Genomic DNA, 22847 nt, shown 5'->3' on the forward strand with positions numbered 1-22847 from the left:
CCGAGTACACCTTTAGTAATAGCGGGACGTGATTTAAGTGGTTCAGATACTGGATTAGATAATCAATATCTCCAAGAGAGCCAAGCCAAGGCCAAGGCCAAGGCCAAGGACAAGGGACGGGAGATTCTGCCCGAGCACAGACCAGCCCAGGTCTCGACTTGAGCTCAGCTTGTCTGGGATCCTGGTTCGACCCCTGTCAGAGACCCATGACACCCAGTGACGTCGATCACGCCCTCCCAGCTCAGCTCCAGCACAACGCTGCCCGACTTTGGTGATAACACCGCACAACAGCACCAACAGCGCACCGAAGCTACCAGCTTGCCAGTGTTTATGGCATTTTTTACTCTCTGGCAAAGGTGACACTTATTGCACCCTCACGTTCTTCCAACACCCGTCAATAAGACCCAAAGTATTCGTACAGCGATAGAGACAATTTAAAGTTACATCCCGTCCCTCCCCGCAGCTCTTGAGGCCCGCCGCCATGGCCAAAGACGGTGTAAAAGACAGGACGAGGCACAAGTCCAACTTTGAGTAAAACGCCTCAACCCCCTTGCTTTACCTTACCTTATTTATGCTGACCTCTTTTCTTGTTCGCAGTGTCGACTACGTGATCCACTACAGAATCCCCGCAACAGGTTCGAATGCGCGAATACCCAATTGCCTCTTGAGAACACTGTACGAAGCTACCTAGACGTGGGCGCTGATTCAAATACGCAACAGACCAAGAAGCAGCCGAAGCTGAGGCTGCCTTTACTCAGCTCGTCAAGGAAGTCTCCGACGTGGGGTTCGCTACCGAAGTCCGCAATGGCGGCAAGTCGTCATTGCTGGTCTTCGTCAAGATCGCCTCGGACAAGCTGCTAGCAAAGCAAATCTACCGCTACAGGGTCCAAGACTGGCTGTACGGTGTGCGGACCTCGGCGCCCAACCAGGACCTGGAGCAGTATTTCAAGGACGAGCCCGTCACCGACGCCGAGCGCCTGCGCCTGGCCTACCTGCTCATCACCAAGCCCAAGAACGAGGGCGGTGCTGGAATCACGCCGCAGGTCGGCGCCTGGAAGTACGTGGCATCGATATTCCCCCTCCACGACCGCGACTTCAACCGCCAGTGGATCAAGCAGTGGAGCACCAAGTACTACCTCGACAGCAGCGACATTGACCAGATCCGCGACCGCTTCGGCGAGCGCGTGGCTTTCTACTTTGCCTTCCTCCAGTCCTACTTCACCTTTCTGCTGTTCCCCGCAGCCTTTGGCTTCGCTTCCTGGCTGCTCCTAGGGCAGTTCTCGTGGTTCTACGCCCTAGTAAACTGTCTCTGGTCTGTTGTCTTCTTTGAGCACTGGAAGATGAAGGAGGTTGACCTCGCCGTCCAGTGGGGGGTGCGAGGCGTCTCCAAGATCCAGCTTCCTCGCTCAAAGTTCCAGTTCGACCACGAGGCCCAGGACCCGGTGACTGGCGAGATTATTAGGATGTACTCGCCCTTCAAGCGTTTTGCGCGACAGCTTCTTCAGGCCCCCTTTGCGCTGGCTTGTTTTGTCGTCCTGGGAACCCTGATTGTCAGCTGTTTTTCAATTGAGATTTTCATTACTGAAATCTATAACGGGCCTTTTAAGCAGTACCTGGTTAGTGATGGCCCAGACGCCCCCTATCCCGTAGGTTCTTGATCGCTAATCACTAGCTGTTACTAGACCTTCCTGCCCACTATCCTCTTGACCATCTTCACGCCTACGCTTACGACCCTGCTCACCAAACTGGCAGAGCGCCTTACAGAGATGGAGAACTACGAAACCAAAGACGGTGAGTGCCTGAAAACGAGTGCCTGAGAAGGAGGCTTCCGGACACGCGGGACGGCCCGGCTAACTGTCAACCCCCTGTAGCTCACCAAGCGTCATTCGTCCAAAAGATTTTTGTGCTGAATTTTATCACTTCGTACTCGCCTATATTCCTCACTGCTTTTGTCTACGTGCCCTTTGGCAAAATCCTGGTGCCATACCTTGACGTGTTCCAGCTTACGGCCCAGAAGTTCACAACAGAAGGGAAGCCATTGCCGACCAAAGCCTGGGAAATCAACCCCGATAGGCTCACGAAACAGGTCATCTACTTCACAGTGACGGCCCAGATAGTCAATTTTGTCACCGAGGTTATCGTGCCTTATGCCAAGCGGAAGATGTCCAAGGCGGTGGAGGAGGTCCATTCTGAAATTTCTTCAGAGAAGAAAGCCGAACTCCGGGTCCGGGACGTGCCCGAGGAGCATGAGTTCCTTGGGCGTGTAAGAGAAGAGGCGGAGCTTGACGAGTACGATGTCACTGTTGACTATAGGGAAATGGTGATTCAGTTTGGTAAGTCATTGCTTGACAGCCTGGAAACGCCGATACTGACTCTCGCAAAAAGGGTACCTGTCGCTCTTCTCGGTGGTTTGGCCACTGACAGCATGCTCGTTTCTGGTCAACAACTGGGTCGAAGCCCGGTCGGATGCGATGAAGATTGCCATTAGCAGCCAACGGCCAATCCCATGGCGCGCAGACTCGATCGGCCCCTGGCTCAACTCGCTGGGATTTCTGTCGTGGCTCGGCAGCGTCACCAGCGCCGCATTGGTGTTTCTCTTTCACCAGAGCCAGCACGGACCGGACGGCTCGCCGTGGGACATCTCTGGCTGGGCTCTCCTGCTCTCGATTTTGTTCTCAGAGCACGTCTACCTCGTCGTGCAGCGAATCGTCCGTAGCGCCGTCCATCTTATGGACAGCCCTGGCCTCCAGAAGGAGCGAGCGGAACGGTTTGCTATGCGCAAGCAGCTTCTGGAGCAGACGTTTAGCCAAGACTTGACGGAGGAATCTCACGGCCCCGGCTTGAGTGGCGGCGAGAAGATTACTCGTGAAGCGCTCGAGGAAGAAGCGCGACGGATTTCAATCAAGGGCAATGGGACTCCGGAGGAGCAGTGAGTTGAACCCTGGCTGGTTTACTTTTGGATTGTTTTTGTGGCTGGCTAACAATACGCATCAGGTTCTGGCAACGGCAACGAGGGGCATCGGAAACCATTCAGATTGGACGGTCGCTGATTTCGGAGCAGGCGACGGCGAACATTACCAAGTCACAAAAGTAAGGTATTCAAGGATTCTCAGCAAGGGCTGCATCCTACTGCGTATGTCTAAGCTTTGGAGAGGCAAAAAGTTGGAAGGGTGAACACCAATCAGGTTCCAATGGTTTTGCATGATGCTCACATATCTGGCCCCTTTTTCTTATCGTGGATTCGTGGACGGGAACATCGGCGGCAGCGGCATGTTACTAGGGTGGGTTAGCTTGCAGAGCCCAGGTTATCGCAGATGACTTGGCAGATCAACGGAGAGCGCCGAATTGTTCTAGAAAAGCACTCAGAGTCGCCCCGTCACCCCTGCTGCAGTTGATCCTTGTCCCCTCGGTTGTTTGATGCCGCTCGAGAACGATTTGAGGAAGCGAGAGCGAATGGCTGCCAGCCAGCCTGCTTTTCCTTTCCTGTTGCAGGCCCCACGGTCTCCTAATGGATGTTGGTCGACTGCGGCCCGCTAATGACCTCGGTGCTGTAATGAGACGCTAGTGGAAGCCTTGTGGCTCTCTTTTTGGCTCACCGACGAAGGCCAGCCTAGAATTTGTGGCGTACTGCTTCTTCCTCCCTTTTTTCGGGGCCGACTCTTTTTTTTTTTAACGTGTCTATCCTCTTCTGTTCCGAGTCGTCTGATATGTCTCTTTTGGGGTTCCGAGTTTGGGCTTCGAGGTTGTTCAGGTTGTCGTAGGGTCGGTGGGGTTCACTTTGTGGTGTTCAGTCGGGTGCGTGCTTACTCAGTTGCGTACCCAGGACTTTTATTAGCGCCAGAAACATTCAAGAATACAGTGGGAGAACCCGTCTGTATTTAGTCTCTCTGCGAGAGCATCCAATCTTTCATCCCATCAAAGCCGTGTTTTGCAACATCGTAATATACCCTGTATCACCACATCAGACTATCTGACATGACATGCATCCACTCAATCTAGACATATTGACTCCCAATGCAGTCGGGCATGCGAGCGGCGGCTCAGTAGGTACAGTAACTAGCCCTGCTCAGGCTCAGGCTCCCCCACAGCCTCCCTCCCGGCGAGTTGTCTCTATTGATTGCGCTTGCGCTTGCACTTGCACTTGCACTTGCACAGCCTCGTCGTCCATTACACTACGGAGCAGGTAGTCCCTGTCCCCCGCGTTCCCCTCCCCCAGCCCAGCCCAGCCCAGCCCAGGCTCTCTCGGTGCGAGACCGGCCACCTCTGTCTGTCTGCCATTTCACACTTCCACTTCCACTAGTTTACTCAGGGTACCTAGGTATTGGAAGCTAGGATCGTCCCTTGATCAATCCGGTCACCGGGAGGGGGAGAGAGTGAGGCGTGATTCGAGGTTGCCTTGTAAGGTCCAAGTCTAAGCTTCAGCCTCCTGCAGCGTCCTGGCTTGGCCTGTGTCTCTCCCGTCGCTCCCACCCTCGGGAGAGCTGTGGGGAGAGGGGGCCCCATCCAGCATCAGGATCATTGGTCTGGTCTGCCACCACCTCATGCTGTCGAGCGCGGTATGGATGGATTCCCTGCATCAAAGAGGAGGAGGGGCTACACTACCCTCGCTTGCAGCTGCATTATTGCCAGGCACATCCAACTCGCCAACCTATCTGCTGTATCTATCTACCTTACTCCGTACCTACACCTACCTACCTACCTACCTACCTTACCTTGGGAACCGGCCTGGTCTGGTCCTCTCTGCAGCCGTGTCGTGTTCTGTGAATTTGCCTCTCTTCTCTCTTCTCTCCTCTCCTTTTGTCCAACTCCTGCCTTGTGCACTATCGCTCTCTGCTCTGCTCTGCGCCGGCGCTGTGTTCTCGCTGTCGACGACCAATCGAAGGATCGCGGATTCGTGCTCCTTCGGAATACTGGACATGCATACGGGTACATCACGCCTCGGCCTTTCCGGTGTATGACGAATTACCTTGCCTACCTCCGGACGTTCCCCACGGCTGCGTACCTGTTGCAGGCCCCGACTTACTGAGAGCAAGACGGGCGAGGCTTCCGCGGCGTGTGTGCAAAGGGCAGGCAACATAAACAATCGAGCAATCGCAGGCTGAATTGGCCTAGACAGCCGGCATCCATCTAGCCGCCGGCATGGACGAGGAGGTACAAGATCTCGTCCTCGGCCCGTTCCGCGATGTCGTCGACAAGGCCAAGACGGCCCTCGAGATCGCAAAGGAGTCCGACGACCTACCCACGCAGAAGGCTGCCCAGACCCTCGTCAACAATGGCGAGCGCGCCCTCAAAAAGATCGAACCCGTGTGCAAGAGGCAGCTGGACGAGTACGGCCCAAACTTTGTCGACGCCCTCAAGGAGAATGGTGAGTTGGTCGTGCCCCCCCCGGCTGTCGCCCGCCAGCGCCGAGTCTAATTGACTGTGATGTAGACGAGATCTCGGGCGTCAGGGAGCAGCTGCATAATCTGGAATGTGACCTTGACGACTCCATCGACGCCGGTAGCTTCGAGCCCGATTTCTTTTCCAAAGTCCAGGCTGTGTTGCGGACCGTGGCTTTCAAGACAGCCGAGGTCGTAGTGCGCATGAAGCTCGAGCACCCCCATGTGGAGCCCGAGTTGTCGGTTGTGTCTGGCATGTCGAGAGCTCCGTCGGCATCCGACACGACGCGGGCCCTGTCTCGGCAGCTTGCCGAGCATGAGGCCCTCGGACAGCCCGACGCACCGCCGCCCGACGAGTCGGCCCAGCTGCGCAGCGTGATGCAGTCGAGAGCCGGGCCCATCCAGCCCTGGGAAGACGACCGGGCAACGACAACGACGGCGACAACAGTAACGCCAGTGGCAGAAGTCCAACGCTCGGCCGAATCTGTTAGTCCTGAAGAGATACCACCAGAACCCCCCGTTAACCCTTGGCAGCCCACTGAGCCGCTGCCGCTAAGACTTCCCGAAGTCAAGCCCGAGGTCGTGCCAGAGCGCCGACCACGGCTGGAAGGCGACTCGAACGTCGTGTCACCCATGACGCCAAGTAGCGACGTTGCCAGCGGGCTGGCCACTCGCCCTCGCCGACTAGACCAGGGAGTCGAACAGATGATCCGCGAGGAGGAGGAGCGATGGAAGCAGGGCGCATCTACTCGCGACCTCGCAAATCCATGGGCGGGCGACACAGTATCTCCAATCAGCTCTGACCCACCGTCGGTTGGGTCAGGGAGGGCACCTCAGGCCGTGACGGAGTATCAGCGGCTATTGTCATCGCAAGTAAACGCTACTCAATTTACTCTGCCCTCCCAGAGAGACTCTCGCGCCAGCTCCCTACAAGACTCGATCCATCCCCCTTCGATATTTGACAACCGCGGTGGCACCAGGGACAGCTTGATGACGACTAGCAGTCCCGTGTCGGACCCCAGGAACTCGTACCCGCCCAACCCGGACCAGAGCACCGCACCCTCGGTCAGTAGCCGGGACTCGTTCCACTCCCTTGGGGAACCGAGCCCTAACCCGCACGCACAGCCTTCTCCTTCGGGGGCCTCGTGGTCGAGCCTAATGACACAGCCAGCGCCGCCTTACGAGCCTAGGTTACCCCCCGTCCCGCAAGAAAGCTCGATAGTGGCCGAGCAGCCAGGCCTCATCCCGGTCATTACTGAGGAGGAGGTATCGAGCCCAACCCGCCCCAGAGATACGGACTGCACGATCGGCCTCGACAGCTCGTTTTATCAGCTCAAGGGCTTCTGCGAGGGCGCCAAGGATGTGCTTCGGGGGAATCCGGGCGTCAGGAAGATCAAGCGGCCGGTACGTCGTCCTCGCCATGCCCACTAGTGCACGGCACGGTTCAGAAGACGAAGGCTAACTTTTTCTGTGATAGAGCGGGATCCACGGCACTGTGATCGTGGCTAAGTGCGACAGCTGCATGTTTGAGCAGGATTGGAATTCCGTGGACAGGGACCGGAGTCGGAAAGGTGAGTGCTAGTCTTCGCGAGCTGTACGGAGTATCGCATTTTTCAAGGCTGACCCTTTTTTTATTTGGTTTGGACAGAGGAGGCATTCCACACCCTTGCGGACGTCTCGTTCCGCCTGCGCTTCCTCTCCAAGAGCCACCTTCCGGTGCGGCGGATCGACGAGCAACTGTACGGGTGCCTGTTCTGCGTGCACGCAGGGAGGACGATGGAGGAAAGCGATGCGACCGTGTTCCTCTCACAGAAGCAGCTGTTTGATCACCTGGCACGGCACCCGCGGCCGCTGCCGGTGATACCGGGGCTCGTGGTCATCGGCGGCGCGTCCGAAGAGGTGGTCCAGGCCGTCCCCCTCGAGCACCGTGGCAACAACGACCTCCACTTTACGGCGCCGCCCGTGCGCTCCGTCATGACGGGCATCGCGCAGGAGGTCAGCATGCTGCCCGCCGCCGTCGCCACGGCCGAGGTCCGCCCCATGCACGGCTCGATGCGTTCCGCTCCCGACCGCCAGCCCGTCCACCGCTTCATGCCGGGCGCGCGCATCGTCGGCATCGAGTTCCCTACCCGCTACAAGGGCGATTGGGGCGTTGGGTGGGCCGACAACATCCGGGCGGCCTTCCCCATAGATTCGGTGCGCCTGCTGCGGCCCCCTGACCGCACCGAGGTCCGCGTCCAGTCGACCAGCAACTTCACGGCCGTCGCCCGGTGGAAGCGGGCGCCCAAGGACAAGGACGGCGGCGCGGCTTCTGCTCGGGAGGGGACCGTGAAGGAGTGGCTCAAGTTCGACAAGGGCGAGACCATCACCAGCATCGCCTGTGAGTTCCTTTTCCATGCTTCCTTTGCTTCTATTTTTCGGGTGAGTCTGAGTTGCTGACAACTGTCTACGTCCGTCTAGTCCCGAGCAAAGACCACTGGTGCTGGTCCGGCTGCAACTCCAGGGGCAAGTGGGGGATCTTCCCCAAGGAGTTCATGGACCCGGACTCGCTGAGGGAGACGCCGGCCGCCGGCGACGACAGGGCCAGCAACTGGAGCCACGAGGAGAGGCGCGGCAACGTCTTCTCGCGCATCACCACGTCGCGCCGCAGGATGGCGGCCGCCGTCATGGGCGGCGGAGGAGGAGGCAGCGTCGTGGGAGACCGGCCCACCAGCTCCGCCGAGTCGTACAGCAGCGGCGATACGGCCAAACAGCGCTCGCCAAGGCCGTCGTTTTACTGAGTGCTCGCTCAGAAGAGACAGGGACAGGACAGGGGCAAGGAAGGGAGATGTTTGTATGTATGTGTGGACGATGAGAGCCGTCTTCTTTTGGATTTATGATACATTTTCGGTACATAGTCGTTCTATACCCCCTATTTCAGTTACAAGGTTGATACAGGCAGATAAATGAACGAGCTGTAGACTTGGGTTGGTAGTTCTCACTAACTGGCTGGCCAATACGTACAAAAAAGCAGATCTAAGGTCTTCAAGTGTCTTTAAGGGGCGAATAGAATTAGGTATGTGTACGCATGGGAAGGGGAAGGGGACAAATAGAATTTAACCTTGCCCTTACCCTAACCCTAGTAACTGTTCGAATGGCGTCGGCCCATCTTTGCGGGGAACTCCCGTCGTCCATCTCCACCCACCACGCAGCACGCCTCCACAATCCCCGCACAAGCTCGGCCGATGGATGACCTCTACATGGGATGATGGGGGGAACCTCCATGCAGCCCGCATGTCATCCCTCTTGTCGTGTCGGCGCAAAGGAAAAACGGTCAATTGGAGGCGCGTCGTCAGAATACTAAAAACTCGCATCTTTTGTTTCTGCTAATCAATTATCTTTATCATTATTATTATTATTATTATTCATTTTTAGAAAGAGCCAAACTAAAGCTAAGGTAATTGGTTATATTCTAGTCTTGAACTACTTTCTTCTCCCCGGACAAACTCGTCGACTCGACTCAACTCAAAGCCACCGACCTCGTTGGCCTGACCAGCACCGTGTGCATACACATCACACTAGACTCGCCGCCAAAATGTTGAAGGGGGTCGAGGTTGCCAAACACAACAGTGCCAAGGACTGCTGGGTCATTGTCCACGTATGCGCGCTCTTCTAGGCCAGACCAAAGAAACGAAGCTCAGATGTCTGACATGGCTGTGAATATGAATGTCTCCGGATTTATAGGGGCGAGCCTACGATGTCACGGAATTTCTTCCCGGTTCGTTCCTCCCCAACTGCGTTTGCCCCTAAACCTCCCCCTGATGTATGTTGAAACTGACTCTTGTGGCCCCGCGCAGAACACCCCGGAGGGCAAAAGATCATCCTCAAATATGCAGTTCGTCCGCCTCCTCTCGTGTGAATCCATCAGGGGCGTTGACATGCTATGCCCGGTCCAGGGCAAAGACGCAACCGAAGAGTTCGAGCCCATCCACCCGCCCGACACGCTCGACAAGTACCTCGACAGGTCCAAGCACCTGGGCGCCGTCGACATGGCCACGGTCGCGCGCGCCAAGGAGGCCGACGCGGCGTCGCCCGACGAGCAGGCCCGCCAGCGCCGCATCGCCGAGATGCCCCTCCTCGAGCAGTGCTACAACCTGCTCGACTTTGAGGCCGTCGCCCGCCGCGTCATGAAGAAGACGGCCTGGGCGTATTACTCGAGCGCCGCCGACGACGAGATTGTAAGTCCCCCCTCCCCCTCAAGGTTGGCAGCGTGTGTTACTTGCTCACACAGACGACGACAGACAATGCGCGAGAACCACGCCGCCTTCCACCGCATCTGGTTCCGCCCGCGCATCCTCGTCGACGTGGCCAACGTCGACTTCAGCACCACCATGCTGGGCACCAAGGTCGCCATGCCCTTCTACGTAACAGCTACGGCGCTGGGCAAGCTAGGCCACCCCGAGGGCGAGGTAGTACTGACGCGCGCGGCCGCCAAGCACAACGTGATCCAGATGATCCCGACGCTGGCGTCGTGCTCGTTCGACGAGATCGTCGACGCCGCCACCGACCACCAGGTCCAGTGGCTGCAGCTGTACGTCAACAAGGACCGGGCCATCACGGAGCGCATCGTGCGGCACGCGGAGCGCCGCGGCTGCAAGGGGCTCTTCATCACCGTCGACGCGCCGCAGCTCGGCCGCCGCGAGAAGGACATGCGGTCCAAGTTCACCGACCCCGGCAGCAGCGTGCAGGCCACAGCCGGCCACGCCACCGACGGCAGCCAGGGCGCCGCGCGCGCCATTAGCTCCTTCATCGACCCGGGGCTGAGCTGGGCCGACATCCCGTGGTTCCGCAGCATCACCGCCATGCCCATCGTGCTCAAGGGCGTGCAGCGCGTCGAGGACGTGTTGAAGGCTGTCGACGCCGGCGTCCAGGGCGTCGTGCTGTCCAACCACGGCGGCCGCCAGCTCGATTTCGCCCGCTCCGCCGTCGAGGTCCTCGCCGAGACCATGCCGGTGCTGCGCGCCCGCGGGCTGCAGGACAAGATCGAGGTGTACGTCGACGGCGGCGTGCGCCGCGCCACCGACATCCTCAAGGCGCTGTGCCTCGGCGCCCGCGGCGTCGGCATCGGCCGCCCGTTCCTGTACGCCATGTCGGCCTACGGGCTTGCGGGTGTCGACCGCGCCATGCAGCTGCTCCGCGACGAGATGGAGATGAACATGCGCCTCATCGGCGCCACCACGGTCGCGGACCTCGGCCCTGACCTGCTCGATGTCAGGAGCCTTGGCTCGCATGCCACCACCCCGGCGGACGCACTTGCGTATGCTGTTTATGATCCGCTGGTGAACCCGCCCCAGCGCCCGGCTGAGGCTGTGTTGCCAAGCGCAAAGGCGAAGCTGTAGTGTAGTGTGTGGTGTCGTTGGGGAGGAGGAGGTTGCGGAGGGAAGTGGTAATGAAAAGAAAGAGTGGAGGGGGAAATATAGTAGAGACAGCCTGATGGAGCGCCCATAACTGAGTTTAATTTAGGGTTGAAGCGTGGTTTCATATCTAGATAGGTAGGTACGTACTTTGTATATACAGACATGCATTGCATTGCGTGGGTGGGGTTGTTGGTTTGGTGAGAATTCATGTCTACCTACCTTGGGCATATATTTCGTTTTCTGTCTGTCTCTGCGTGTGTAGGCATTGCCTGTGATGTTTCCGCGGGTGTTGATTGATTTGCTTGGTTGTGTCTTGTGTTATTGTGTTGTTTTGCCGGGTTCTGTTTCTCGGGGGTTTTCTTCTTTATTTCTGCAATGGGAAATCGAATAAGAGGTGCTGTCCGCACAATATCAGCATTAAATCATTGAAGTGGGGTAGTTGTTTGGTTTGAAATGCACTTGAATTTAAGTTTGTGGAATTAGATGATTCAATATGTTTGGTTCGGGGGTTGTTACGGTACCCGAAAGCTTTTGAATGTATGGGATAGGGGTTGTTGACTAGTTTCGGATTTGGGAAAAGGGGGCGCCTCATACCAAGTCTTGGCAAGGGAATATGCCTTGGCTACAGGACGCTCTTCCGAGGCTTTTCGTCTCGTTGCCATTCCAGAGGCAGCTGTACGGACGAAGGCAAATAGCCCCCTTGAGTGCACAAGTATGTCTCTCTCTAAAGCTCCTGGGGCTAATAATATGGCTCGCTAGCAGGGCTAAGCCTGAGGCCTTGGCTGGTGACAGGTCGAGAGCAAGAAAGAGGAAACATATTCTGTAATATGGTTTTCTGTCAGCAGTGTGTTATTTTCTCCTACGGCGGGTTGTGTTTTCTCAAGTCTGATGAATTGTAAACTTCAGACAACGCACATCGTAGACTCAAGACGGCAACCGGGCTGGTTCATAGCCGCCCGTCTTCAAGCTGAGGATTTAACAGCCACATAACCTGGTCGTTTGCCTCCTATCGCTTGTTTTCTTATGTCTTATGCAAGGTTCCCTTTCAATGTGAACATTGTTGGTGTTTATAAACCTGTCCCTAATGATGAGCTGGACCCTCCACTTGACGCTCACATTATAATTACAGTTGCTTGACTCCTTCAAGCTGGTATATCAACAGACTGATGAACTTGAGAGCAGAGTGAGACACGGGTGAGGAGATAGTCACTCGCTCCTCAGTTTGGATACTAAGGGGTCGACTCGAGCAGTTTCCCCCGCGGCCTGCTTTCCCCTCTTCCTTTTCTCTCGAAATACCGGCCTGACTTTGCAGCGGCATTATCACACGACAAGAGGATTCTGTTCCGTCTCGTCGTAGACTGCCCGATACATTTTTTTCTCTCTGCTCCCGATACCAAACAACTTCAACAAAACATAACAGAAGCATCTCTGCCTCCGAGCCCAGGCATGACCAGCGTGCCTCTCTTACGAGCGCAGGGTTTTCTTCTGCTGCTCAACTTTAAACGAAGCCATCGCTAACAACCTGGTAGAGAAGCGTAGATATGGCCGGCCCGCCACCACCACCAGCGCACGCATACTGCGGGCCGTTCGCGCCACCGCCAGAGTGGTTCAATCCGGTTCTCGCGCACTCGGCGGCCTGGTACACTTACCTCCCCTTTCATCCTCACTCTCCCCCTTTCATCCTCACTCTCCCCCTTTCATCCTCACTCTCCCCCTTTCATCCTCACTCCCCCCCTTTCCTCCCCTTTCCTCCTCCTTTCTGGCCCCATTTGCCACCGCACGCGCATCTGGACCCGGGAATCCTCATCGAGCAGCCAGTCTACCAGGCCCCGCCCCAAACCGCGCACCACTACCACCTCGACCCAAATCTGGCGCGCAATCCCGCCGCCCACCCGAGCGCTCTGCCCACCTGCGAGGCAGAAGAAGACATTGCGACGACGCGCAAAATGGCCGAGTCTGAGCTCTCGCCGCTGCGCCGGCGCGATATCCTGGGTATCGGAAAGCTCGAGCCCCCGTTTTCAGAGGATGCCGCCGCAGTCCAACCGCTGCGTGTTCCGTCGACTGGCGCGGCCATGGACAGAGATGTGACGATGGCGCCACTGCCGCTGATGCCGCCGCCAGGCCTACCATTCCCAATGCTGCCAATGCCCATGCGAATGCCACTGCCAATGCTATTCGGCGGGCCGTTCCCGTCTCCGCTCCAGCTCCCTATGCCGCCGTATCCGCCCATGCCGCTGCCGCCTCTGCACCAGGCACAGAATCTACAGCAGGCACAGATCCCACAGCCAGCACACATACCACATGCCCCGCCGCGAGCACCGCAGCACGCGACACACTCTGCTCCATCTGCCTGCGAGAAAGGCACCTTCATTGCGGCCGAGACCACTACCACGGCAACTACCCAGACTACTACCATCGCTCATAATCACAAGCGCAGCACCAGCAGCTCGCAGTGGACGGCGGCCATGGCCGACCTGCGCAACGTCATCGAGGCGGCGATCCGGGAGTGGGACGCCTCTGCTTCGACGGCCGACGCGCTAATCGAGCGGATCATGGAGGAGATCCAGACGATGATGATAGGCTCGCCGGCGGGCGACCAAGAGCAACAGCACGCGAACGCGAAGCCGCAGCTGGATGAGAAAAAGGAGAAAGACGAGCGCGGCGCGGTTTCGCTGCCCAACGGGGTGGCTGCTTACGCACATGACGGCGCGGGCAAGACTAAGAAGCGGCACCAAGACCAGGATCGCCACCGCTGTGGTTATGATGACGGCATCGACAAGAGCACTCCTCAAAACAATCACGGCCATGAGGATGAAGACAAATATTGCGGGCGCAACAGCGATTTTAGAGGACGGCATGCTGCTATTGCTACTACTAATGCTGCCGACGACGGCGAAGAGACTGGCTCGCGGCTGGCGCGCGAAAAGGAGCGGCCCGACAGCCTGGGGCGCAAGATGGCGGCCGTGGGCGAGTGGGTGCGTGGCGCGCTCGAGTCGCTCGACAAAGAGGTGCGGGCGAGACTGGGCGGCGACGTGTTAGACAAGCAGGGTTCCTAGTAGTAGCTAGACATTTTTCTATATGGAATGGATGCATGGATGGATAGAGCTACCTATATACCCGTTGCCTATCGTGGCTGGAAGTGATTTCGTCTAGTTTTACCCTTCTCCCGTCTTCTTTTCGAGTCAGCGTCGGCTGTCGGCTCTTTATAGTGTGTGGGGGGGGGGGGGGGGGGGCGGGAGAAAAGGAGTTGGTTGGTGTTGGGGCGTTCGAGAATACCATACCATAACTACCACATCATGCTATGCCACGAACCCTCCTCACATTATGCGCCAGCCAGACGCGCAGATAAAAAGCAAAACAAGAGACTATTCCAACAATCTAATGGTTAGTCAACCCTGCAATGCTCGCTCGCTCTTCGAAGACGCGTTTCAAACTGTAGTTACCGATATCCCTGGATGGACCAGATAGATTCTTGTACACGTAATCCGACAAACAGACGACGGACCCTTCAACCAGCCGGTCCGGGGCGGCCGAGGAGCTTGTCCAGCTTGTCCTGGTTCTTGGAGCCGAATAGCTCCTGGTAGATGCGCCGCGATTTCTTGACATCGTCGCGGACCTGCTTGCGCACTTGGCCGGCGTTGAGCAGCAGCGGCTTGCCATCCCTCTTGGAGCGCGGCAGGTTCTTGGGCACGGCGAGGCCGACGCCCAGGTGGTCGTTCTTGGGGCGGACCTTGACGGGGAAGATGATGCCCTGGCCGGAGGCGCCCAGGCCGTCGCGCGCGTCGGGGTCCCAGCCCTGCTGCTCCAAAACGGCCAGCCCGCGGCGCGTGCGGTCCAGCGCCGACGGCGGGTGCGAGTGCGGGATGCAGATCTGGTGCGCCAGCGTCGTCTCGTGCGCCCGGCGTGCGTCGCCGTCGAGCGAGTCGAGCGGCAGATTGCAGATCTCACACATCTCTCCGGGGCTTCCGTCTGTGGCTTTGCTGTCGTCCCGGGTCGTGTTGGGGCTGACTATGCTGAGATACCAATCGGCCACGATTTCGCCCTTCTGCTCCGTTTGCTGCTGGCTTGACGAGCTGACTAGGTTGCCGCCGTCGGCAGAGGCGGGCACAAACGAGATGGGTCTCTGGTAAGCGCTCGTGCCAAAAGGGCGTTTGTGCTGCAGCGGGATCTCGTCATAATCGTCGTCGTCATTGACGCCATTTTCTGCGTCGGCTGCATTTTCCCCGGGTGAAGAAGCCATTCCGACCGTGACTGCGGCTGCAACCGCGGCCGCGGCCGTGACTGCAACACCGTTTGATTACAGGCGCGATGCGAGTTTAGGGTGCGTTGATGTTCCTGGTAATTAAAATCAGACGAGCCCACGTCAACCTAGGCCTCTTTGAGTCATCATTTTGGCGCGTGCTTCTTTGGACCGTTGTTACCTAAATTTCTCGAGATTTGTGGTTGGTTGGATGAAGAAGGTGAGGTCGGGTGTGCCGTGCGGCTCTTGCACCGAGGCCTTGGTTTCTGTCGGGTGCTAGGCTGTGAACCCCCTGGCGCCCACCGCTAGCCAAGGAAACGCCCAGCCCCACTAATCCACCCCTGGCCAGGGGCGCCTAGGCTGTGGACAGACCGACGTAACGGCCTGGAAGCTTCTTGCATTCGATGATTTTCCAGGCCTCCATCCCAACACACCCGAAATGCACTCGTGACAGGCCACCCCCATTTCTGATCCCAACCCCTCGAAATGCCTCTGGCGGTGCTCGCCGAGTTCATCATCAATGGCCCGCCGCCGTGGATGCCCGACCCGTGGCTGCTTCTCAAGGCGGGCACGGGTCTCGGCGCCCTCGCCGTGACCAAGCGCTACATGTCGGGCGCCGCATCCACGGCCGAGCGCGTCATGCACGGCCGCGTCGTGTTGATCACGGGCGGCACGTCGGGCATTGGCGCCGCCACCACGTACGAGATGGCCCGCCGCGGCGCCCAGGTGGTGCTACTGACCCACGTCGCCGCCTCGGACCCCTTCCTAGTCGAGTTCATCGAGGACATGCGTGAGCGCACCGGAAACCACCTCATCTACGCCGAGCACGTCGACCTGACCTCGCTGCACAGCGTCCGCCAGTTCGCCACCCGCTGGATCGACAACGCCCCGCCTCGCCGCCTCGACATGATCATCCTGTGTGCTGCCACGCTGACCCCCCCCGACGGCTCCCGCACCGAGACCGCCGAGGGCGTCGAGACGACGTGGATGGTCAACTACCTGGCAAACGTCCACCTGCTGGCCATCCTGAGCCCGGCCATCCGCGCCCAGCCCTTTGACCGCGACGTGCGCATCATCCTGACCACGTGCTCTGCCTACATCGGGTCGCCGCCCCTTGACGCCGTGCTCGATAAGAAGGACTGGTCACCCGGCCGCGCCTACGCCCGGAGCAAATTGGCCCTCATGTCGTTTGGCAGGGCGTACCAGAAGCACCTCGACGCCTACAAGCGGCCCGACGACCTGCCCATGAACGCCCGCGTGTTCCTGGTCGACCCGGGCCTCTCCAGGACGCCGGGCACGCGGCGCTGGCTCTCGCGCGGCTCGCTGTGGGGCCTTTTGCTCTACGTGCTGCTCTACGCCTTCTCGTGGCTATTCCTCAAGAGCCCCGAGATGGGCGCCCAGTCCATCTTGTTTGCCGTGTTCCAGGAAAGCCTAATCCGCCTCCCCGGCGGCCGGCTGATCAAGGAGTGCATGGTGGTAGACTGCGCGCGCAAGGACGTCGACGACGAAGCCATTGCCAAGAAGCTCTGGGAGTCGAGCGACAAGCTGATTGAGAGGGTCGAGAAGGATGAGGCTGTCCGGAGAGCCAGGGCCAAGAAGGAGCTAGAAAAGATGGAAGACGAGGCCAAGACGGCCGAGAAGGTCGACGAGATTGAGTCCCTGCTAGACACCATCAAGAAGGGCAAGGCGAACGAGGCCAAAAAGAGCGCCGCCTCCAGCAAAAAACCAAAGCCTGGCGGCGGCAAGGCTGCTCGGTAATACATTGAATCGGGCCAGTCTTCTGTTCGGCCCGCTGCTGTCTTGTTCAAATCTATATTTCATCGTGTGTGAAAGTGACTGAGAAGCTGCATGTCCTCTCTTTGCGGGGACACTAACTGCTACGGATATCGTTCCCGCCTTAGCTCCCTGCCTAGAAGGGTAAGAATGTTCGCTGGAGCGGGGCTAAAACCGGCAAATCTTCACGTGAAGAACATGGGGAAGTGGGAGACTGACGGGATCATCCCGCCACTTTCAATGACGAGAGAAGGCGCCCCTTTTCAACTATCGACCGTAGACCACATAGCAACACGCCTCTTCACCGAGAGCTTTAGCAATTCAACCATTCCGAACTGCCTTTTCCAATAGCACGCCAAAACTCCACAATCCCCATCCTCCCTCATATTTTCTCACCCAAGGAAGGCATGGCGACGGTACAACCACAACCACAACCACATCCACACCCAAAGGCGCCAGTTCCGCTTCTCCAAGCCCAGGCACCTGCACCTCCCGCACCGACACACCTGCACCTGCACCAGAAACCACTCCACTGCCACAATAACAACAACCAGCAGCACAACCACAATCCGTCGCAGTGCCATCCCGTCTTCTTCACCGACAAGCTGCGTAGGGAGCCGCCGTTCGCACTTGCTGGCTTGCCGTCGGTGTCGTCATCGCGGCACGTAAGCCCCGTTGCGCAAGGCTACGCCTACCAGGACGGCCAGCGCGGGGGGCAGAAGCCGAGGTTATGAATTCACCTACAGAGCGATGGGTGAGGTGGTGGTGGTGCAGTGTGGTGCGGCGCAGGCGCATTAATTAGGTCCCGCTTTAGCGGCTTTCCTACCTGTGCTGTTGGTTACCAATAGGGCCTTTAAGTAGCATAGCTACAATACCTACCTAGGTACCTGCTGCGAGGCAGAGAGGAGCACATGGAACTTCAAACCTGGAAGTTACATATACTTTTGGCAAGCAAAAGCATCTAGGATTGTCCAGCAGAGGAATCGTCTCGCTCGAGCAGGTATCAAAAGGTTTCCGCCTCGTTAACAATCTGTAGCAGAAGCAATGGAAGGACCGGAATGAAACCAAGATTCTGGTTCTGGGTTCCTCTCAAAAGGCAAGGAAAACAGGCAAAACGAGACAAAATAGTTGTAGGTAGTAATAAAAAGAAACGAAGCATAGCCATTCTTGTATGGTTTTTCCCTTCCAAAGCTGATATCTCTCTTTCCGCGTGCGTACTGGAGACGGACAAAAAAAGGAAAAGAACCCTCGAATACAAGAGAGAGAGGCGAAAGAGGATAAAAATGTACAGAGCTCCCAGTATGAGCAAGAGATTTCTTTCTGGCGGTTGGGGGAATGTGATGCTCGCTCACCACACAAACGCCATAGTAAAACACTGTAAGACGAAGAAAGGAAGCCAAACCGCCACACCCACAAAAAAGGAAAAGCAAGACTCGAGTCTTTGACTCTCTCTGCCTCACCCAAGTCAAGCCCAGAAACACAACACCACACCTCGCACTCAGCCGCCCAGGCTGCTCTTGACCGAAATCACTATCGTCAGGATGATCAGGACCAGCACCAAGGCGAGCAGGCCCATGAGCTTGACGTTCTTCCACCACATGCGGCGCTTAAGGCCGCGGCTGCGGACGCGGAACTCGCGGGCGCTGCCGCCGAGGCGGTCCGTCTTGTCGACGAGCAGGTCGATGCGCTCGCCGCGCTCAAGCAGCCCTTCGATGTTGCGCGTCATGATGCCGCGCACGTCGTCGATCTCACGCTGCACGTTGGTCAGCGCGTCCTCGCGCCCGCGGCCCGTCGTCCCGTACTCGACCATCAGTCCGCGCAGGTCGCCGTTGAAGGCCGCCGCGCCGTAGTTGGGCATGTCGCCAAAGTCGGCCGTCGCCGCCGGGAACCGCGCCAGGAACCGCCGCCGCGCCTCCACCAGGAACCCGAAGCTAATGCGCCGCCCTAGGCTGCTATCTGCTACTACTAGGAACGTCAGCCCCCCTGCGCTGCTGCCGTCTTCTGGGTGCTCTGACGGCGCCTCCGAGATGTAGTGGATGTGGTACGCCCCGTGCGTGTACGTCAGCTTCTGCGGCGTCGAGTGGTCGATCTTGGGCAGGATCAGCGATGCCAGCGACGACGTCTGGCTCGACGCCGACGTCGTGCACTCGCTGAGGATTGTGCTGTTGTGCGCGATGCACGAGCTGGTTGGGGGATGTAAGTTAGCGACGAGGGCTTCTAGACGGTGGCCTGCGTTGGGGAGGGAATTGAGAGACGGAATTGAGGCGAACATACTAGAGCAGCGGCGTTATTGGGGTTGAGGACGAAGCCATCTTGGTCGGTCTACCTCAGTGGCAGATAGAATGGAAAATGCAGTTGTTATGTTGAGTTTCTCGGCTGGTGCATGTGTCTAGCCGGACCTCGGCGGGATGGTATGCGGGCGAGACACCAGGGAGCCCAAGATGCGCTCGGGTTCGACGAGTCCACTGTCAATCCACCGGTTCGGCGTCGAAGATTGGGTTAAGTTCGCTGCGAGTATCGAGTCAAGCTGCAGAATCCGACGAAGAAAGGAATTCCGGCAAAGAATGCGGTGCGCAGGCAGGTGCTGAATGCTAGGTCGTCGTAGTCGTCGGGAGAAGGAGGATGGCAGCCTGCATGATGACGAAGAACCTGGGTGGACTTGGGCCAACTCTCCCCAAGCGCTGGAGGTGAACGGACTTGATCATCGGTGGGGAAGAACCCAACGGTACGAAAATACGCACTGTGCGCCAGTTCAAAACAGCCAACCACGGGGCCGGTGCGGCAAGGCTCCGACGCGGAAACAGGGGACGCGGGACAGGGATCTGCCGATTGGTGTGGGTTGGATAAGGCTGCGCTGGAGAAATGCGACGGCCAAAAAAAAAAGATTTTACCAAGCGTCCAAAGTATACCAAATCACGGCGCGAGCGGGGAACGAAAACTTACCAACCTACCTTGGGCTGCGACACGACAACCCCCAATCGGCAAACCCAATTCGATCCACGGCGGCCAAAGGACCAGCATGAGGTCGGAAAACCCCCCGACAGCGACATGAAATTGTTGTTTAGGAGGGCGGCGACAGTTGGCGCCTGCCGCCTGCCGAGGGCCGTCGGCATCAGTCGCGTCAGTCGCTGCTTCAGGTCAACGACAACGACAATAACAGCCCGAGCACCAACCGTGTCGTCGGCACGCAATGTTGGAAGAGTGCGTAACCACCTCAGTCTCTGCGTGACAAAGGGCCTCCTCGGCGGTTGCGGTGTGTACTGTACTGTAATGTACTGTTGGCGCTAACTTTCTGTCTCGCTCGCTCGCAGGGGAGAGGGGAATTCGGGTCCCTACGTGAAGAGCTCGACAATGATAAGGAAACGCCGCGCCGCAACCGGCAGCCCAAACCGTCCAGCAAGCGAAACTATGAGCTGCTCCAAGCCTTCATCTTGTCCCGCCTCACCTCGATTCTCGAAACTGCCCAGCAGACGGGCGGCAATGGCATCCAGCTCGCGTCCTTTGGTGTCACAAGCGTACAGCAGTTAAAAGCCGAGGCGAACCTGTTCCGGGCCGCCATCAACAAGTCATTTGCCTTGGCCATCGAACGCGGCGTGACGGGCCGCCACGAGAATCCCCTCTTCTGGAACCTACGCTACGCCTTCATCAAGTACGACGCCCCCGGAATGACCACGGAGCTCAAGCATTCCTTCCAGACCTTCCTGCTGCGCTCCGCCTTCCCCAAGGCCCTCGTCGAGAAGCACACCGAGATCGCCGACATGCGCTTCCCCTACGAGTGGTTCCCCGCCTCCCGCATGCTGCAGCGTACCATCCACCTCCACGTCGGCCCAACAAACTCGGGCAAGACGTACAATGCTCTCAAGGCCCTCGAGGCGGCCAAGACAGGCGTCTACGCCGGCCCCCTGCGGCTGTTGGCTCACGAGATCTACTCGCGTTTCAACGCCAAAGGTAAGCCCTGCGCCCTAGTCACGGGCGAGGAGCAGAGGATACCCGAGAATGTCGACGACTATTTTGTGAGCTGCACCGTCGAGATGTCGCCGCTCAACAGGGTTGTCGACGTGGCCGTCATCGACGAGATCCAGATGATAGCCGACGATTATCGGGGCTGGGCATGGACGCAGGCCTTCCTCGGCTTGCAGGCCAAGGAGCTGCATCTGTGCGGAGAGGAGCGCGCCGTCGACCTCATCCAAGAATTGTGCGCCAGGACCGGCGACAAGTGCATCGTACACCACTACGAGCGGCTAAACCCCCTAAAGACCATGGGGAGAAGCTTGCGCGGCGACTTCAGAAATCTCGAAAACGGCGACGCCGTCGTGTCTTTTTCTCGGGTTAACATCCACGCCCTGAAGCAGTCGATTGAGCAAAAGACGGGCCATCGATGCGCCATCGTTTACGGCTCGCTGCCGCCCGAGACGAGAGCCCAGCAGGCAGCCCTGTTCAACGACCCGAACAACAACTACAATTACCTGGTGGCTAGCGACGCCATCGGTATGGGCTTGAACCTCGAGATCAAGCGCGTCGTCTTTGAAGCGGCATCCAAGTTTGACGGCATGGGACACCGAAGCCTGACCGTCTCCGAGATCAAGCAGATTGGCGGTCGCGCTGGCCGCTACAAGACGGCCAGAGGAGAAATCGCAGACGCGGAAAAAGCAAAATCGAAGGCAGCAGCATCCCAGTCAAACGGAGACGCCGGCCCCGTCGTAGTGGCGGCCCAGTCGCCGCCGGCCCATATCAAATCAATCGGCTACGTCACGTCACTGCTCGAGGAAGAGCTTCCTGCCATACAGGAGGCCTTCAAATCGACTGCTAAGCCCCTGAAAAGGGCGGGCATCATGCCTCCATCCTTCTTGATTGAGAAGTTTGCCGCGACATTCTCTCCAAAGACGCCCCTGAGCTTTATCCTGACGCGGCTCCGGGAGTTGTCGAGGGTTTCTGAGCTGTTTGAAATATGCCAGCTCAAAGACACGGTCGCGATTGCCGACTTCATTCACGAATTCGACCTGACGATGCAGGACCGCTGTATCTTCTTGAGCGCACCTTGCGAATTGCGGACGCCTAGTCAGGTCAGAACCCTCAAGGCGTTTGCGAGGTGCGTGGCCGAACTAAAGGGCGGGCACTTGCTAGATATTCCCGAGATTGATCTAGACGCGCTCCTACCGACCAGGACTCCAAACCTAACGCAACTAGAGGGCCTCCACAAGGACATCACGCTCTATCTGTGGCTCTCGTATCGGTTCAGGGGAATCTTTACCAGCCAACATCTCGCATTCCACGTCAAGTCGCTAGTCGAGGCGAAGATCAACGAAGCGCTCGAGGGGCTTCACTGGAGGTTCAACTCCCTCGCCCAGAGGCGGAAGATGGTGAAACGCTACACAAAGATGCAGCAGAAGAGGGAATCCATGTTCATGAGCGAAGAAGAGATCGACGACGTGCTGGAAGGCATAGAGGTGCCTCTGTTTGAGGGCGAAGCAGAGGCTGGCGCCTTCGAGGCCGAGGTCGACAGTGTAGTGCCCAGGGATGATGGACCCCGCAAAAAGGCCGTACCCGCGTAACTGCCCGCGGCGTGAGTGCGCCGCGGTAGCGATCTGTTTACCATACCCCCTACGTCGGGGACTGTAAAGATATGGTCAGGTCATTTGTATGAACAGGATCAAAGTATATAGTAAAATATACTGACACATATGGAGTGGGTGGGGTTGGCTAGGGTTTGGGATACATGTTTGCTTTACAACTCCCATAACTACGTATATCATTTACCGTGTAAACACCCGTGAATTTAGAGGTTGCCCATGTATAGACCTTGCCTAGTGTAATTATTCAGACGGAAAGGTAAGTTACGGATATACCGTACCAGCACTATGTAATAATACCTCCTTCTGTGCCACCCGCCAATGCGTTCCTGCCGGATGAGGTCATAGCTTCTCGCTCAGCCTTACAGACCGGGCAGCCTACAGAAGCCCCGCTGCACGCCCAGTGCCAGGCACCCGCCGCGTGTGACGTCTCTTTCTCGAGCTCGAGCTCTCCGCCAACTCCCGTCGTCACATGAAATTCAACCTTCCT

The 22847-nt window shown here is 57.9% G+C and overlaps 8 protein-coding genes across 8 annotated transcripts; 6 read left to right on the forward strand and 2 right to left on the reverse strand.

The window, feature by feature from the left end:
* Positions 1–481: 481 nt before the first annotated feature.
* On the forward strand, positions 482–3094 carry B0T26DRAFT_752235 (calcium-activated chloride channel-domain-containing protein; the record flags this gene model as incomplete). Its single annotated transcript, XM_060445497.1, has 7 exons — positions 482–531; positions 598–635; positions 721–1616; positions 1683–1791; positions 1872–2333; positions 2386–2929; positions 2995–3094. The coding sequence occupies 7 exons, from the start codon at positions 482–484 to the stop codon at positions 3092–3094; spliced, it is 2199 nt and encodes a 732-aa protein (XP_060297091.1).
* A 1592-nt stretch (positions 3095–4686) lies between these two features.
* B0T26DRAFT_712744 (uncharacterized protein) lies at positions 4687–8604 on the forward strand. Its single transcript, XM_060442094.1, has 5 exons — positions 4687–5365; positions 5431–6782; positions 6856–6949; positions 7027–7758; positions 7839–8604. Exons 1-5 carry the CDS (start codon positions 5140–5142, stop codon positions 8156–8158), a joined length of 2724 nt encoding a protein of 907 aa, XP_060297092.1. The 5' UTR covers positions 4687–5139; the 3' UTR covers positions 8159–8604.
* Positions 8605–11126, forward strand: B0T26DRAFT_712747 (FMN-dependent dehydrogenase-domain-containing protein). Its single transcript, XM_060442095.1, has 5 exons — positions 8605–9015; positions 9102–9135; positions 9215–9252; positions 9314–9595; positions 9659–11126. The coding sequence occupies exons 1-5, from the start codon at positions 8953–8955 to the stop codon at positions 10754–10756; spliced, it is 1515 nt and encodes a 504-aa protein (XP_060297093.1). The 5' UTR covers positions 8605–8952; the 3' UTR covers positions 10757–11126.
* A 1189-nt stretch (positions 11127–12315) lies between these two features.
* B0T26DRAFT_752238 (uncharacterized protein) lies at positions 12316–13830 on the forward strand (the record flags this gene model as incomplete). Its single annotated transcript, XM_060445498.1, has 1 exon — positions 12316–13830. The coding sequence occupies one exon, from the start codon at positions 12316–12318 to the stop codon at positions 13828–13830; it is 1515 nt and encodes a 504-aa protein (XP_060297094.1).
* A 308-nt stretch (positions 13831–14138) lies between these two features.
* B0T26DRAFT_325179 (uncharacterized protein) lies at positions 14139–15266 on the reverse strand. Its single transcript, XM_060434379.1, has 2 exons — positions 14218–15266; positions 14139–14152 (listed from the first exon to the last, which is right to left on the reverse strand). The coding sequence occupies exon 1, from the start codon at positions 15012–15014 to the stop codon at positions 14283–14285; it is 732 nt and encodes a 243-aa protein (XP_060297095.1). The 5' UTR covers positions 15015–15266; the 3' UTR covers positions 14139–14152; positions 14218–14282.
* Position 15267: 1 nt separating this feature from the next.
* B0T26DRAFT_325238 (uncharacterized protein) lies at positions 15268–17140 on the forward strand. The gene has a single exon (XM_060434380.1). It carries the CDS (start codon positions 15501–15503, stop codon positions 16770–16772), a length of 1272 nt encoding a protein of 423 aa, XP_060297096.1. The 5' UTR covers positions 15268–15500; the 3' UTR covers positions 16773–17140.
* Positions 17141–18285: 1145 nt separating this feature from the next.
* On the reverse strand, positions 18286–19099 carry B0T26DRAFT_647892 (vesicle-associated membrane protein; the record flags this gene model as incomplete). Its single annotated transcript, XM_060437949.1, has 2 exons — positions 18286–18970; positions 19062–19099. 2 exons carry the CDS (start codon positions 19097–19099, stop codon positions 18286–18288), a joined length of 723 nt encoding a protein of 240 aa, XP_060297097.1.
* Positions 19100–19675: 576 nt separating this feature from the next.
* Positions 19676–22569, forward strand: B0T26DRAFT_712765 (uncharacterized protein). Its single transcript, XM_060442096.1, has 2 exons — positions 19676–19988; positions 20099–22569. Exons 1-2 carry the CDS (start codon positions 19836–19838, stop codon positions 22337–22339), a joined length of 2394 nt encoding a protein of 797 aa, XP_060297098.1. The 5' UTR covers positions 19676–19835; the 3' UTR covers positions 22340–22569.
* The last annotated feature ends 278 nt before the right edge of the window (positions 22570–22847 follow it).

Source organism: Lasiosphaeria miniovina (genome assembly GCF_030549165.1).
Source record: "Lasiosphaeria miniovina strain SMH2392-1A chromosome Unknown B0T26scaffold_4, whole genome shotgun sequence".
In the NCBI taxonomy this organism is placed as follows: Eukaryota; Fungi; Ascomycota; class Sordariomycetes; order Sordariales; family Lasiosphaeriaceae; genus Lasiosphaeria; species Lasiosphaeria miniovina.